The sequence below is a fragment of the Salvia splendens genome, chromosome 17 (genome assembly GCF_004379255.2).
Source record: "Salvia splendens isolate huo1 chromosome 17, SspV2, whole genome shotgun sequence".
NCBI lineage: Eukaryota > Viridiplantae > Streptophyta > Magnoliopsida > Lamiales > Lamiaceae > Salvia > Salvia splendens.
Window position 1 is genome coordinate 13,497,515 of NC_056048.1, and position 17,265 is coordinate 13,514,779.

At 34.5% G+C, this 17,265-nt stretch overlaps 2 protein-coding genes and 1 long non-coding RNA gene across 4 annotated transcripts; 2 read left to right on the forward strand and 1 right to left on the reverse strand.

Moving 5' to 3' along the window:
* Positions 1–2,220: 2,220 nt before the first annotated feature.
* LOC121774892 lies at positions 2,221–3,169 on the forward strand. The gene is made up of 2 exons (XR_006045060.1): positions 2,221–2,387; positions 2,844–3,169. It is a non-coding gene; the product is annotated as an uncharacterized LOC121774892 (long non-coding RNA).
* A 3,185-nt stretch (positions 3,170–6,354) lies between these two features.
* LOC121774884 lies at positions 6,355–7,590 on the forward strand. The gene is made up of 2 exons (XM_042171788.1): positions 6,355–6,856; positions 7,346–7,590. Exons 1-2 carry the CDS (start codon positions 6,371–6,373, stop codon positions 7,358–7,360), a joined length of 501 nt encoding a protein of 166 aa, XP_042027722.1. The 5' UTR covers positions 6,355–6,370; the 3' UTR covers positions 7,361–7,590.
* A 5,123-nt stretch (positions 7,591–12,713) lies between these two features.
* Positions 12,714–15,892, reverse strand: LOC121774874 (WD40 repeat-containing protein smu1-like). Of its 2 annotated transcripts, none has more exons than XM_042171762.1 (7): positions 15,545–15,892; positions 14,411–15,441; positions 14,241–14,331; positions 14,006–14,163; positions 13,869–13,920; positions 13,612–13,785; positions 12,714–13,524 (listed from the first exon to the last, which is right to left on the reverse strand). In XM_042171762.1, the coding sequence occupies exons 2-7, from the start codon at positions 15,287–15,289 to the stop codon at positions 12,974–12,976; spliced, it is 1,905 nt and encodes a 634-aa protein (XP_042027696.1). In that variant the 5' UTR covers positions 15,290–15,441; positions 15,545–15,892; the 3' UTR covers positions 12,714–12,973. The 2 variants fall into 2 exon arrangements, with proteins under 2 accessions (XP_042027696.1, XP_042027697.1); XM_042171763.1 differs by having other exon boundaries at positions 14,411–15,459.
* Positions 15,893–17,265: the final 1,373 nt, after the last annotated feature.

Sequence of the window (17,265 nt, forward strand, 5' to 3'; positions counted from 1 at the left end):
AACACAAAGCAGTATGACTCAGTCAAGGGATTCAGATGCCTCTGCCAAGATATGGTCTTGAGATTTTACACTCTACGACAAACAAAACCCCATCACATCTTCATATACAGCTATAACCGCTAGTCAAACTGCCTCAATTATCCCTTCTTCAATTTAATATTCTAGCATAGCCGTCGCACTTTTGAGATAACACAGGATTTTAAGACACTTTTTTCAAAAATAAAAATATGACATTTTTTATAAGATAAATAAAAAGAAAAATGTGACATCTATTATGGAACGTACGGTGTATAATAATTCGAACTAAAGGTGGATTATAATTTTGAGATGTCGACCCAAGACTTTTGATGATTTCCCTTTTTTTTTCATATGCCATTTGATAAGATTGAATAAAGTTCCAGACTAAAACATAAACTAAAATAATATTTAAATTCATTGCGTATCTTGAATGAGACACACTAAAGAGGAAACATGAACAATGAACATCACGAGTGAGATAGAGGAAGTATTTTTTTCTCACTCATCAATTTTATTTGTTCCGATAATTACCTTTATTGAATTGTCCCGAGTTGGAGTAATTTCCATTTATAATAAAAAAAATTTTTTAATTTCCTTCACTCTATTTTTTCTGATGTTTAATTTTTATTTCAGTTTCATAAGTATTTTATTTGCTCATACTATATAGTACTACTTATCTTAGGGCTTGGTATGTACGGTATACCGTACCGAGAACGCCATATCACACACTGTACTGAGAACTGTGATATGACAAAATATCATAGCGATACCAGACCAATTTTTCGGTATACCGCAATTTGGTATACCGAAAATTCAGTAAGAATAATTTTTGAAACCTTTACTTTACCGTTATTGCGCTATACCGCACTTTTATGGTATACGTAGTACCGCTATGCAAAAAAATCTAGTTTGTAAAAAAAATATACTACCTCTGTTCTATGATAGATGTTATGCTTGGAGAATGGCACGTGAATTTAAGAGATGTTGTTTTGTATGTTGGTGAAAAAGAAAATAGTATATCTATATTAATGCGAGGGGAAACTTTTTTAAAAAAAGAAATGTTATATCTTTTGCGGGACAAACTAAAAAGGAAAGTGCAACATCTATTATGGGACAAAGGGAGTATAAAAGTAGAATATTTTGAGATTCTTATTTTTAATTATATTTATATATAAATATATAAATATGATTTAATATTTATATGATATTTCAACATACACCGATTTTTTGGTATGCACCAAGGATTCGGTATACCACGGTACGAAGAATTTACGGTATATACTAAATAATCGGTATAGGAAAATAGATATCGTTACCTTACTGAAATCTTTCAGTACGGTATTATACCGTACCAAAAATTGCGGTATACTAAAAAATCAATATTTTCAGTATATTTTTCTGTACGATAAATGCGGTATTTGGGTATATTTTCTCACCCCTAAGTTATCATACTAAATACAAATTTTGTAAATCTAAAAATCTCAAAGAGTAAATATGAAACAGACTTGGATCCCCTGCTATAGCAAAATGCACTGTAGGGGATGCTACGTAGATCAAAGCCGCTCATTTATAAATAAAACAAGATAATCTAATTTAATAAAAGTCAATGGAGGGATGTGATTTGCACAGCATCCCCTGCCGTGCATTTTGCCACAGCAGGGGATCCAAGGTCACATAAAACAAATGGAGTATAAATTAATCCACTTTTACTTAGATGGATTTAATTAAAAAAAGGCCCCTGCTGTGCATTTTGCCACAGCAGGGGATCCAAGCTTAGGGCTGGGGAAAAATATCGAAAAAATGATATATCGTTCGTATCGTATTGAAAAATATCAAAAAATTATCGGATTTTCGATATATCATAATTTTCGATACGAAACGATACCATATCGTAAGTTTTCGATACGATAACGATATGAATTTCCTTATATCACGATATATCGTTTTATATCGAATATACGATATATATCATTATTTTCGATATATCGTTTTATATCGAATATACGATATATATCTATATTTTTGATATATCGTTTTATATCGAATATTCGAATATATTGTATATATCGAAACATATTGAAATTCAATACATATTAAAATTTAAAATTATAAATATATATAAATCCATTTAATTAATTAATATATTTAAAATATATATATATGAAACCCTCCTAATAGGAATTAGGATTTGGAACCCTATCGCTCACCTCACGCCGTCTATCTCTCAATCTCGCTCAGTCGCTCTCATTCTCACGATTCTCTCGCAATTGGTCGTCCACGCCTCCATGGTCCATCTCCGGCGAGCGGCTGCAGGCTTGCAGCTCCTATATTCTACAGCCCTTCAGCTCCAGTAGACTCAAAGTAATTAAGTGAGTATTTTAATTTATGTTCTGTATAAGCAATTTCATGGTTTATAAACTTCCAAGATGATTCCATTCTTTAATTATCTTACCAAATTAAGTCGGTCACTTTTTATTTGAAACCAAGTTGTTGTACAAATATGGTATGCTATTTATTTGCAATGGGTTTAATTAAGTAGTGATTAAATATGAATGCATCAACATCATAAACGAAAAGTATTAAGTATACTCCAAATCCAATCGTTCTCAATATGTCTTCAATATGTGTAGATATTAAGGAGCAATATCTCATCATTTTCACTAAACATTATCTAGTTTATTTGTTAAAGGAAATGGTTTAGAAACTACTTTGACAGTTTGATTTCAAACCCAATATATTTGATTTTGTAGTGTTGGAAACCTCTTTCAACTTTATTGCTACTTATCCATAAAAATAAGATATTCACTTTGTTGTTATTTTTTCAGAATGGAATCAGCGGCTTCTCATTCGCATCCACTGTCACTTACTTCTGAACCATTAAAGCAACAAAGCGCTTCAACAAATAATGAGGGTACTAGTAGAAAACTATCAGCAGTAGAAGATTCCTCAGAAAAACCTCCTTTAGCTCCTACAAGGAGAGGTAGAAGTCAATATTGGAAGCACTTCAAAAAAAACAATGGAGTTTGTTCAAACTTTATGGTGTGTTTTTTTGTACTTGGTTGTGTGGTATTTTGATTATAGAGATAAGAACACTATTAATTTTATTGTGTTGAAGTTTTATTAATTTTTATGTGAATTTTAAGTTTTGAAATTATAATTTTCGATATACAGGTATTCGATACGATATCGATATATCGAAATATCGATACGATAACGATATATCGAAATATCGATACGATAACGATATTGATGTTATCCATATCGAAAGTTCGATATATCGAAACTTTCGATACGATAACGATATGAAATTCTTTCATATCGATATTTTCGATACGATATACGATAAAATATTTTCGATACTATATCTCGTATCGACCCACTCCTATCCAAGCTCACGTAAAACAAATGGGGCCCGAATGGTTTCCATGTTGTCCCAACATGATTTTGAAGTTTGTAGCCTCCAATAGCATGTTTAAGGATGGAGTTAACAATCATACTCAATTGTTTGGTTGAACAGATTCATATCCCACAGTTGTAAGACCGTTGTTTGGTATGAGATTCAGAAAGTGTGGATAGACACACGGAATGACGGTTTTATCCTTGTTTATTTGTAAAAATTCCCAGTCTGCCCTCGTTCTCCCTAATTTGGGGCTGCCATATTTTGTAGCCGTCAAACCCTAGCTCCCGCCCACGCAATTAATTGACAAGGTCTTCTCAAACATTGTGGAATCGACGACGGTGACTGAAGGTTGAAGCTCCACCGAAGGTCTCTCTACTCGGTTATTAGAGATAGTATGCATTCCGTATGTGATGGTATCCAGCAATATGCACGTACTCGTCGTGCTGTTTTGATTTGATTTCTGATTTTGTTTTCCAATGGTTACATATATGTATTCCTGTGTCATGACTATTGAAACCACTGGTTATGAATTCATGTCCTGAATGTGTATGCTTGAAACGTATTCATTTTTGTACTTTGATGTGGGTGAACACGGCGAAAGCTAATTCATGGTTTCGATATTGTTAACATGAGAGTTTAAATCAATCAAGTCTTCTTTGCCTTGGGTCCAACCGTTTTCTTTTATGTGCACTAGATCTGGCCGTCAATCATTTCCTCCGCCGTACCTCGTCCACCCCGTTTTCTTTTATGTGCACTAGATCTGGCCAGTGTGACAAACATCATGATAAGGAGCATGTTCGACCGATGGTTTCTTAGTATTTCCTCAAGCAAAATCAGCAGCTCGGTTGTTTCCTTTTTATCGACCTATATGAGCAATAGGGATGTCAATGTAGCCCGTAACCCGTGGGCTGGCCCGAATAGCCCGCCAAATTTATAGGGTTAGGGTTGGAAATTTCTAGCCCGATAAAATCAAAACCCGATTAGCCCGCACCCGATTAACCCGCAACCCATTAGGGCCGGACCCGAAAACCCGATGGGCTGGCCCGAAAACCCGATAAAGTTTCTATTATTCTATTTTTTTACTCCTAATTCGACATTTTATTGATTAATTTTAACTAAAAAATAACTTTCAATTTTATATTATATATACAAATTATATATTGAATTTTTATTAATATAATAATTGATAAATAAATTAAAAACTTCAAATTCACAAGAAAAATATTTAAATTTCTAAAACATGCATTAAAATTCTACGAAATATCTGAAATATTAGTATTTGATCATGTTTATGATTGAGTTTAAGCATATATCTCAAATATATCACAATTAAATGTTTTACATTGCATGAATATTAGTAATTTTAATAATTATTTATTGGGTTGATCGCATGTTAATATTATCGGTAGCAACCCGATTAACCCGCTGGGCTAGCCCGAAACCCGAGCTTTTAGGGTTAGGGCTGAGCTTTTATAACCCGAAATAAATCACAACCCGATTAGCCCGCACCCGATTGACCCGCAACCCGAGTAGGGTTGGCCCGAAACCCGACGGGCCAGCCCGATTGACATCCCTAATGAGCAATGTAAAATGTGACTGATCATATTGATTCGGACACTATAGCAGCATATCAAATGCCATATAATCATAGCATAAATCACTCTACAATGTCATCACAAAGACATAAAATAGATGCATAAATCAACTACACAAGCATACGGACTGCAATAGCATCAGTAGCAGCATCGAATCAATCAAATATATGCAACAAAATTCATGTCCTCACACCACATATGCATATAACAGCATACAGTCGGGCACATTGGAACACATTGCAAATGCCATGGGTGCTGAGGAGCAAATTCATACAGAAGCTTAGTTACAAACCCACAAATTTATATATTCAATCGATCTATGATGACCTCCAACATCGCTTAACAAACTCACTTCAATCGCTCACCAACAACAGGGGAAATCGATTCTATATAAACAAAATACACTCACACTCGTATACATATTACACCCACCGGGATGCCATTTAGCAACAAATCGTGACCAGGGGTACTCAAAATTAAATATATTGTCACATCATACATACAAAACATCATATGTGTTTATGCATCGCGGTATACGTTCGTCGAGTTCAGAGTGTTAACGAACTTACCTTCTGAGAAGCGCCTTGGTCGGCCATGGCTCCTCACCAATGGATTTACCCAGGTGTTTCGTTTGCGACCTATACAAATTTACACAAACGCTAGTGAGAAATTCGAATTGGGTTAAACCCTTCTCATTTCTTAAACAACGACGCCAGCAACAAAGCCACAAACGCTAGTGAGAAATTCGAATTGGGTTAAACCCATCTCATTTCTTAAACAACGACGCGAGCAACAAAGCCACAAACGATTTTCGTACTGCAGTGTCTCACCCAACGCGTCGCCGATCTGCACTTGACGGATGAATGTGGAAGTAGTAGATGGGAGGGTGTAAATGAAGGGTTATTCAAGTAATTTGGTTGAAATTCGAAATATTCAAATTGTAGATTGTGGACAATCGCACGATGAACTGCCGATGGAGTTATCTGGTTTTTTGTTTTCCATAACTCACTCCGTGTCGGGTATTGGGATTGTTGATGCGGGTCACAAAGATTGCTATCATGGAAACCAAACATGGAATGGAGGGTAGATAGACATGACTAACTATGGCTAACATGGAAACCATTCGGACCCCTATACTATATCTCGTATCGACCCACTCCTATCCAAGCTCACGTAAAACAAATGGAGTATAAATTAATCCATTTTTACTTAGATGAATTGAATAAAAAAAAAGGTCCCCCCACATCTGACATAAATACAAACATCTACTGCTGCAGTGCAACAGTGCTGGAGGGCCCCTGTAAAATTTATGAGAGAGAGAAAAAAATCCAACACATTTTAATTTGATTAAATTTGGATGAGAAATTGGCAGCATATGTTTGTGGTAGTAGTGAGTGTGAGTAGTGAATGTGGAGACATGTACAACAACCAAGAGCATAACAAGGCTCCTCCCATGAGCCCTAGAATCTCCTTCTCCAACGACTTCGTCGAATCTTCTTCTCGGTCCCATTCCCGCTACCGCGACGCTCCCGTCTCCTCCGACTTTGAATTCTCCGTCACCAACTACTCCATGATGTCTGCCGACGAGCTCTTCTCCAAAGGAAGGCTCCTCCCTTTGAAGGAGGGCAAAAACACCACCCTCCGCGACGAGCTCCAGAACGACGACGACGAAGACGAGGACGATCAAGATCAAGATCGACAACACCCCCCCAAGAATCCCACTAGGTGGAGGGGCTTTCTTGGCCTTAGGAAGTCTCACATTCCCTCTAAGAAGCTCACTCACACCTCTATTGACAAAAGGGCTTCCTCTTTTCACAATCACCACCACAACTCACAATCACAGGTTTTCTTTCTTTCTTTTCTAATTTAACTTTATTTACATATCTCCAATCATTTATATCAAATCTCAAACTCATGTCACCTCAATTACTCAATTATTTACATCAAATTCAAAACCTAAAAAACATTCTCTATACTCAGAATCACTCCATTGGTTCTATAAGAATATTCACTTTTAACTGAACACAAGTTTTAATACATAATTAGTAAAGTAAAATAGAGATTCATAAACAAAGTAATTAGATTATTATTAACATAGTATGGGTCTCGTCTTATTAAACAAAAAAGTGTTTGCAAAATTAGAAATATGGGATGGAGGGTGCATGTAATTGTCTGTCAAATATTCAAAATAGGATGAGTTTTAAGGTATATTGAAACTATTTTCATATTCTATTTTGCTATTTGAACAATGGTTGTAGTAAATTAATTGGAGATCGGGCTTCGTACCATATAATTCAGCTACCCTAACTTCACTTTTTGTTTTCTTTTGTAGGAATTTGGTGATTAAAGAGTTGAGAATCAGAGTACTCATGTAGTATTTGTTAATTATTAGATTGTGGAAGGCAAATTTTGGGGGAGGAAGGATCTTGTTCAGGTTTCTGTTTGTAATCAAGATCGTATTTGAAAAAAAAAACAATTAAAATTTCTCAAGCTCATTTTTTTCAGGGTTAGTTAGTCCCAGTTTTCCTATGCTAATTATTACTCCACTAATATAGTAGAAACTTGCTGTTTTGACCAGTGCTATCAATTTTTATATTTTTGCTCTGGCAGTGTTGCATCCCTTTTTTATGTACAAATCTTGTAGCAAAAACTTATTTTTTGCAATCTAATTGATTCAAGATTCAAGTAGGCTTAATAATCTACGATTGCCCCACTTTTTTGCTGTGGTGTTAGCATAATTTACAGATTTCGTATCAATAATCAAGTAATGTTTCAAGGTTTCGTAACATATCATAAAATCCTCCGACCAAATTTTTTAATCTTACTATTACTTGAAATACCAAACAGAAATACTGAAATTATTTAATAAAATTAAAAACAGAACACATATCATTGGAAACAACAGAGTCAATGGTCAAGATGACAGCTAATAACACAGCTGGTGCGTGTGGCAGAGCATGACGTGAAAATATAAACAAATAGAGAAAATTAAAAGAAAAAACATCTGACAAAGTGGAAATGGGTATTCTGACATAAATGTATAGAGGTGGCAGTCAAGTACTTTGGCGAATCCAGTTTCCCCTTTTAGTCAGAAATTCCATGGACCTTCTTATTCATCACTCATCACTCACCGATTTCACATCCATCAACTCTTCCTAGTCCATAATTCATCTCAAAATTCAAATTATAACACAATATTCATCTCACCTAAGTTGATGCAAAATGTTTAGATATGCTGATTAAAAAATAATGGAAAATGGATTTAAAAAGTTGGTAGGCCGTGAGTCGTACTTTTAAAGTATTAGTTTTATAATAAATTGTGCGTGAAAATAAGATAGTGGAATATAGGGTCTAGTACTAAAAATGGTAAAAAAATTAAATGTAAAAAATTTTGTGGGACGGATGAAAATGAAAAAATTTATCAAAATTTCAGGGATGGAGAAAGTATATTAGAGGACTTAAATAAAAATAAAATAAAATAAAAGAATAAAGTAAAAAAAAGTAAGTATGTGATGGAATCAAGTAAGATTGATTCGATATATTTTTTTTAATGGAAATAACACAACTAAGTTGGGATATTCTAAAAAGAATACGACTCAATTTGACGAAGGGACTATTAGTCATCCCATGAATATATTTTCAATTTTTTTTAATTTTTAACCTTTATTATTTCTTAATCTCATCTATAAATATTCACTCGTTCTAAAAAAATTTACACTTAAAAACTCCATTTTTCACTGATCCAAAACAATTTATTTTTTTCAATTCACTTATGGACTACGACGGTAACAATTCTCCCAATGACGAATTGGACAATTTGATTAAATATATGGAGTGTCTTAAAAAGTGTACCATGCCAATTTACCACGGATATGGATCCTTTAGTGTGCAATTTTGTAAGCAGGAGCTGTTCTTGTTCACAGAAGAAGAATAAAAAAATTAAATAATTAAAATAAAATAAATATATATTATTTTATTTGTGTAAAAAAATAATGCGATGAGTATTTGACCGTTTGCGACGTCTTCGGTGCACGAGAGTGTTGGTTTTGCACAACGGAAATTGCAAATTAAATAAATTCACAAATTAGAATCTATTTATGTGATTATATGGATAGATTCAATTTCATGCTATAACATATATTAACATTCTATTGCGCAAATAATCACATAATTTAATACTCCATCTGTCTCATAATAGATGTCACACTTTCCTTAACTACGATGCAATGTCAAACACTATTTAAACTAATGAAAAGTGTTTTTGGGTATTATTAACTAAGATCAAAGAACAAATAAGCAATAAAGACAAATTAACTAAGCAAAGCAAATAAAAGAAGGGTTTCACACAAATTGGGAAATGTAGGGATATGGATCTGTTAGTATGGATCACGGGTGTCACCTAGGGATCATGCTCATCTATTGGGTCTCATGTATGGCTAGGAAGGTCGGGATAACCGGTTAGACAACCTCTCAGGTGCATCTAACACGTGGGTTAATCTCTAATGTAGGAGTTTCCTCCATACAATTCAAGATTGATTCCTAAGAACAACATAACCAAGTCCTCTCTCTAGCTCATGCATCTCTCGATCACATGTAATGCACGGAGTTGTTGATTACTTAACAATTCTAATCATGCATCTCTCAATGACAACCATTAGAACAAGATGTATCAAATTAGTAGCGAAGCAAATTGATAATAAGAGCTCAATAACCACCAAAACCAACACAAAGAGATAAATAGCATAAATCAAGGATCAACCCATGGATTCCATACAAACTTCACCAAATCCCTAAAGAAGATCTAGCAACTCATGATCAAAGACAAAACAAAAGGATATACAAAAGAAACAAAGCAAAACATGATTGGAAATTGAACTAAGAACTCCCTATAGGTGGAATTGATGTTGATGAGTCTTCTTCTTCAATCTCTTGAAATTGAAAGCTCCTTGCCTTCAAATCCTCTTCAGTCTCTCGATTTATCTCTTGATTTGGTAGTGTGGGAGTTGGGATTCGAAAATGAGTGAGAACCCTTTTATACTCGGAGTGAATAATGGGAGAAAATGGGCATATGTCACAAACGCCCGACCGCGCGATTTGTAAGAGAGAAACGCTCGGTCGGGCGTTATGGAAGAATCGTGATATCAGCTTCAAACGCCCAGTCAGGCGTTTTATTCTCTATTTATTAAGTTACATATTAAGCTCAATCAGGGACTATGGAGGATTGGATGCAGGTCACACCTATTTGGCTTTTAACTAATTAAATTGAACCTCAATTTAATTCAAGCACAAATAGAATATTATTATCAGTCACTATAATAATAACATTGACTTACCTATCCAAATCCAAAATTATATATAATCTGAATTTCCTCATTTAATTAATATCTAGCGGTGCTATGATTGCCATTATGTTCATTAATTAACTAATTTTTGTTATTGACTTAATTGAATAATTGATATTTTATTTACTCCAAGAGTACTCTCAAGAAGAAAAGCATATTTATTATTCATGGGAAAAAAGTTCCAACTAGCTAGGTTCTTAATAATAAAACATTTTATTCCAAACTCCTCTTAAGGACATTATCAAACCAGACTAGCCTGGGTTGCGATTCAACATAATGGCAATCCTAGCACCGCTAGATATTAATTACCACTACCCAAAATATCAGGGTTATTGGGTTGCGAAAAATCTGCACCATTTGATAAATCAAAGTCATGCATATCCAATAACGTATGCTCAAAATTAAATATATTGATTAAGAAATGGTAGTTTATCATGACCTCGTCTTTAGGTAAATATCATAGACTTATCTTGCTGTTAGATTTCGTTCAGTGTTATACCACAACAAAATCATCTTATTTCGTTAAGGCTTGGAAATATACGGACTGACATTGCAACCTTTCACAATAGTTAGCCAAGGCCGATCTAGGTGTGAAATACTATTTTTCTTTTTTCAGAACTGACCGTGTTACATTAAAGTGAACGTCGCCACAACCGGTCTAATCAAACAAAGACTCTGAATTATTTTGTTTCTTATACATTTAAATATGCAAAATAATCGTTAAATGTAAAAATATAACGTCATTATGATAAATAATATGTTTTATTCCTTGAAAAGAGTTTTTACAATATCCAATCACTCAAATATACAAAACTCTAACAGCAATATGATGATTGAAGGCCATTCCACCCCATAGGCTGATACTCACACTTATATGACATCCTTCAAGGGAGTGTTCAGTTTGCAAGATTGTATCTGGGATTAAATTTGTAGTGTGCTTTGTTAATGAGATTCAATCTCACAACTCAATCCTAGATGGATAATCATAGGATAATTAGTCTTAGCTAACTCCCTATAACTAAAATAATCTCACAACTCAATATTAGAGTATATCTTAAAATTATTTTATCTTGGCAACCGAACACCACTTAAGTGTATTACTAATTCAAATAATCAAAACATATGGAGTACTAAAAAATATGTTTCTTCCGTGTAATTTTAACTATGGTGTCTATCAGATGACCATATATTAATCATTCTTTTTCATATTTCAACATATGTTATAATAGTATTTGATATATGAAGATTCAAATAATATTCCAAATTATAAAATTTAAAATAGTTGAAGAAAATGAAATAATGTGCTTGCAAGATCTTAGAAAGAAGTTTATGGAAAAAATTGTTAATAAGAATTGCTTTCTAAAACAAAGGCGTTGAAATATTGAGAAAAAGAGAAAAATAATACTCTCTATGTCACAGGAAAGTTGAGTCGCTTCTTTTAATCATTTTGAAAATATAGTAATTAATAATTAAAATAGATAAACAGTAAAGCTAATGCGAGAATAATGCTGAGAAGTAAACAGGTAAAGTAGATAAATAGTAGATTTAAAGCGACAATAATGTAGAGAAGTCCTAATAATAAATAATTAAAATAGATAAACAGTAAAGTTAAAGCGAGAATAATGTTGAAAAGTAAATAGTTAAAGTAGATAAATAGTAAAGTTAAAGCGTGAATAATGTAGAGAAGTCTTCTCAACATTAATCTCGCTTTAACTTTACTATTTATCTACTTTAACTATTTATAACGATTTTTTCAAAACGAGTGCAAAAAAAAAAACAATTCAACTTTCTTGGGACAGTGGGAGTAATATAATAACATAATATTTTATTAATCCTAAAATAAATTTTTAATATAATATATTATTGTATTTTTTAATTTTTTATTTAATGAATTTTAATTTAATTATCAGTATTTTCTTTATTTTCATGTTAATTCTTTTTTACTTCTCTCAACTATTTCAATATTTTATATCAAAACTAGAAATAAAAATGATGTAAAACTATTTATTTAAATTTCTAAAAATGAATCTTTTTCTATACAGAAATATACTCCCTCCATCCTATTCAAGATTATCACCTTTCCTTTTTTTATTTGTCTCAATCAAGATGGTGACTTTCCAATTTTGGAATAACCTCCTCTCTCCTTTCTCCCCATTAAAATATTCAACTATATTTTCCAGTTCTACTTTATTCCACCTAACAACACTTCTTAAAATTTAATGTCACTCAAAAATATAATCATCTTGAGTGGGACGGATGGAGTAGCATGCATTGTTCTAAATTTAGTTGGAAGTGTTGTTGTCTATTTCTTAATAAGATGGAGGGTTAGAATGTAAATATGTAACCAATTATAGGTAAGTTCTTACTTTTCCAAAATGGTTGAAAATGACAAAATTATCCTAATTTTCTATACATACATTTATGCACATTTATCATTACCCTATTTGAAAATGACTAACAATAGGAACAAATACTGCACAGCGTCTTGCATCCTAAATTTAGCCTAAAAGTTGGCTCACTTACATGAAAAATGGTTGAAAACATATATTTTCTTCATTTTGATGTTAATATTATGATGCAATATTATCGGACGGAGGGAGTAATATTTTTCTTTATTCCTACACTCTGACCGGCAATCCGTAATTATGGAACGTCCTAATGGTGCCATCCCAGCCGCCAGTCACGAACACAAGACCCCAACATGCGGACAAAACTCGGCCGTCGCCCTTCTGTAGCTGCTGCTGATAGTGGAAGTGATCGCCACAATCAGCAGCCGCACAGTCGCCTTCAATTGATGGAAGCTTCTCCTCGGGCCATGTGGCGGAGCCCCTAGACGAGGTATCCAAGGAAAACCAATTTGCAAGGGTGAAGCGCTCCGACTCCCACACCCTTGGTGAGGGCTCATGGTCATCGTGTGCTAACACACTCGTTTGAGATGCACAAGTGAAACGATTTTCAGCCATGCCCGGATCCGACCAGTTTAGCACAACTGATGCACCTTTACATACGAAACTCTCACACGAACGTGTGGATTTAGCTTGCTTAGATGCTTGGATGCTCAGATGATCATAGTTCCAAATGTATAAGCGGGAGTCCTCCCCAATCGACACTATGTGCCTTCCATTCGAAGTAAACGACGCAGACATCTGACTCCCTGACCTCGTCAAACCTGATTTTTATGAAGGAAACCCACTTTTTACAAAACATAATCTCCACAATACATAAACTTTATTAATTATGGACAAATTTTCAATACCTTTGTACTTCTGAACAACCTCTAGCCTGTCGAGAATTCGAACCCTAGAGTCCTCTGATGTTATCATCACTCGTTGAGAGTCATTATTGAGGAACTGAATGCCGGTGATTTTATTGCAAGATGATTTCTTTCTCCCCTTGATGCTTATCTCCGCGTTTAGAATGAGCTCGTCACCTGCAAATCCGAGCAACCATCCTCAGATTCTGCAAGTAATGACACCTTATGAAGTCGAAAGCATAAACAAGTTTGGTGCACACCTGATGATTCATAGAAGCGGCAGTTTCCAGAGAGAGAGCCAACAACAAAACCCTGCAAACACGAAGCAAAGGGAACGATGTCAGCAAACATATGGTCTGTTAAACCCACCGGTTTCAGTATCAAGATTGTGTCTTACCCTTCCATTCGGCTGGTAGCAAACTGCTGTTACTAAATTTTGCACATTAGCCCATTCCTCAACTCTTTTACTCGGGATGCCCCAGATTCGGACTTTTTCATCGATGCATCCACTGATGAAGTGGCTCTCATCAACGGGATTGAATTGAACGCATGTCACTGTATTCACACAATTAGTTCACAAAACAAGCCTTTCTCAAAATCAGGAACACTGGAAGTTAGAAAAGAGTCCTTACCGTAGTTGTTGTGATGGAAAACTGCGAGACATTCATCCGAGTCTGCTCGCCATAACCTAACGGTTTTATCCATGGATGACGACAGAAGATACTGCATTCAAAAAACCCTATTCAGATACAATAAAATGATTTACAAAATAGCAATAGCAGAGCAGTAAGATTGTTCTTACATTAGATGTGGACCAAGCAAGGTCAAGAACATCAGCCTTATGGCCCTTGTGCCGTTGTAAAGGTGCTTCCTCAACACGGAACATTTTGTCCGGTATGATGACTGATGCCTGAGCCGATTTCTCATTCCTCGAAATCGGCTTCCCTTCCATATCATGACCTCCAAAACAGCACTCCTCAGCCTTGGACGAGGCATCTTCCATGGTTAAACGCCATATGCAAACCACTCCATCCACACCCCCACTTGCCAGATACTGGCCATCCGGGCTAAACCTCATAACCCGTATCAGCCCGTCGTGAGCTTGAACCACTTGCCCGGCATAGACAGCACTGCATTCCATATACCGCTTTCGGCTCTGCTCTACCCTCACCCGAGCCATCTTCCCTTCTTCTGCAACTAACTCCGATTTCTTGGATACATTACTAAGATAACCTTTCTTCATTTTCCACGAGAAGCTTCTAAACCAGCTCATCACACTCTTCTTTTTGCTAACGGTAAGGCTCTCTATATCCACCCCACATTGCTCATCACAAGCTAGCTTCTCACTCATCTCCTCCTCCACATCTAAGCTCATCTCATCGAACCAATCCAATGAAGAATAATCAACCGAACAATTTGCTTCACTGTTCGATCTCCTTCTCTCAGACAACATACTATTATCATCTACGCCGTCACTCACCTCATCAACTCTCCCAATCTCAACCACATCCCTTTCACTTGAGCACTCAAAAAACCCCATTCTTGACAAGAAATTCCTTCTTCTTTCCCAAACACATTGAGGCTCCCTCAACCAAACATCATAATCTGAATTCTCTCCCTCAAACACAAATTCATCACTACTATCAAAGAAAGCCTCTTCTTCCGCTCTAAAGCTCAACATTTCTCACAACAGTCAGAACCACACATCAAACCAATTGAATTCTTCTCTCACTCAGCAATGCCATCTCCATATAAATAACACAGTACACCAACATTCACGTACCGAGTTTCACTCACAAAAACTAAGTTAAGCAGGAGAATTTATGCTAACACCTGTAACATAATTAAATACTTCGCAAATTAGGGAAGCTTACAAAACAATTCAATTTGAAAACAATGAGAGCACAAGGGGATTATCGAAATGCATGAATTGTACCTTGAATTTCTTGCAAATCACACAAAAATAAGTAATAACGTAGACATCACCGACCGCCCTTTGATTGTGGCGTCAATTGGCAATCAGAAACGCCCACCTCACCACCAACCTATACATACAATATATAAACTTAATCCACGCTCTGTATTTTTAGTGACTTGGTGAAATTGGTTTGGAGGTGAAGCAAAAAGCCCAATCTTTTATTTAACAAAATAAAAATAAAATGGGTAGACTGCTTTGAGATCTGTGAGCTATGAAGATGGGTTTTTGGCAGCGCACGAGCGGCGGAGGCAGAAGAAATTCTGATGCCAATTGCCAGCTGATGGAGGCTATGTATGTCAATGTGTATTGTTTCCTCTGTCAATATGCTAAAGTCAATTTCCACACAAACTCCAAAGCTTTCTTTTTCCACTTTTGCGACAAACCAGTTAAAATAGACAACAGAATTTCAAGTCAATTTCTTGGGTAAAATATTTGAAAAAGATTAGACTTTTGGGAATAATTGGGATATTATTAATGTTTCGTTGTAATTTACTCTTCAGTCCTATAAAAATATGCATTTTTAGTTGGACACATGCTTTTAACATATAATTGATAAAATAAGAGAAATAAAAAAAAAATTAATTAAAATATTATTAGTGAAAAATGGATCCAACCTAAATAAAGCGAAAAGAATTTTCAAACTTAGAAAATGCATATTCTTGTGGGACGGACTAAAAAGAAAATAGTGCATATTCTTATTAGACGGACCGAGTTCTAATTCTTCCGTCCCACGCAAGATGTTCATATTCTTGAGTTGCACGAGATTTTAAGAGTAGTTGTTAAGTGGAATAAGTATAGAGAAAAAAAAATAGTTGAATATTTTAATAACAAGAAAAAAAAAGAGGAATTTATTTTCAAATACAGAAAAGTGAATATCTTAAGTGGAACAAATTACAAAATGGAAATTGGACATTTCAAATGGGACAGAGAAAAGTATTTTATTTTATTCAATATTAAATGATTTAGCAATTTGTTGGTAGTTGTAGTGGAATTATTGGGGTAGATGGCCCGGGAAAGTACAGCCTGCCCTTTGTTGTATTTTTGTATTTATGTATATAAAAAAATATAAATGTTTTTCGAGGGGGTAATTGCATTGCTCTATATAGGAGTATCTATTGGGCATTGGAATAAAAGTTCTTAATTATAGCCATATTAAAAATTTCTCTGAAACAAAGAAAATAATAGTAGTAATAAAAAATGTAGATGTGATTTTTGTGGGATGTAAGAAACCTTTTTTTACCATTTGGACCATCCTTTTCTTTGTTCCCTTTTAGCTTTACACAATAAATCTAGAGAGAGAATGGAGTTTTGAGCATTTATGTCGATGAACTTTGTCTTTTTCAAATTAAGTGGAGAGAGATGAACATATATGAAGTAGAAGAAGAAGCTCACATAGTCACGTGGGTATCAACTATCAAGTATCAACCATATTAATTTATCTCTACATAATCAACAATTCTACAACCACATACACCCAACAAACATAAATAATAATAAAAAAACTATCGTATTTCAATATATTTTATAATATAAAGTTTTTAATGAAAATACAATATATTTTTCCTTAATACTAAGTTTTTAAAGAAAACAACTGAGATGCTATTATTGATCTTGTTTAATTAATGATTAGTTCAATTGAAAAATTACAAAAAAATAAGAATGTGTCAAATTAGAAATAG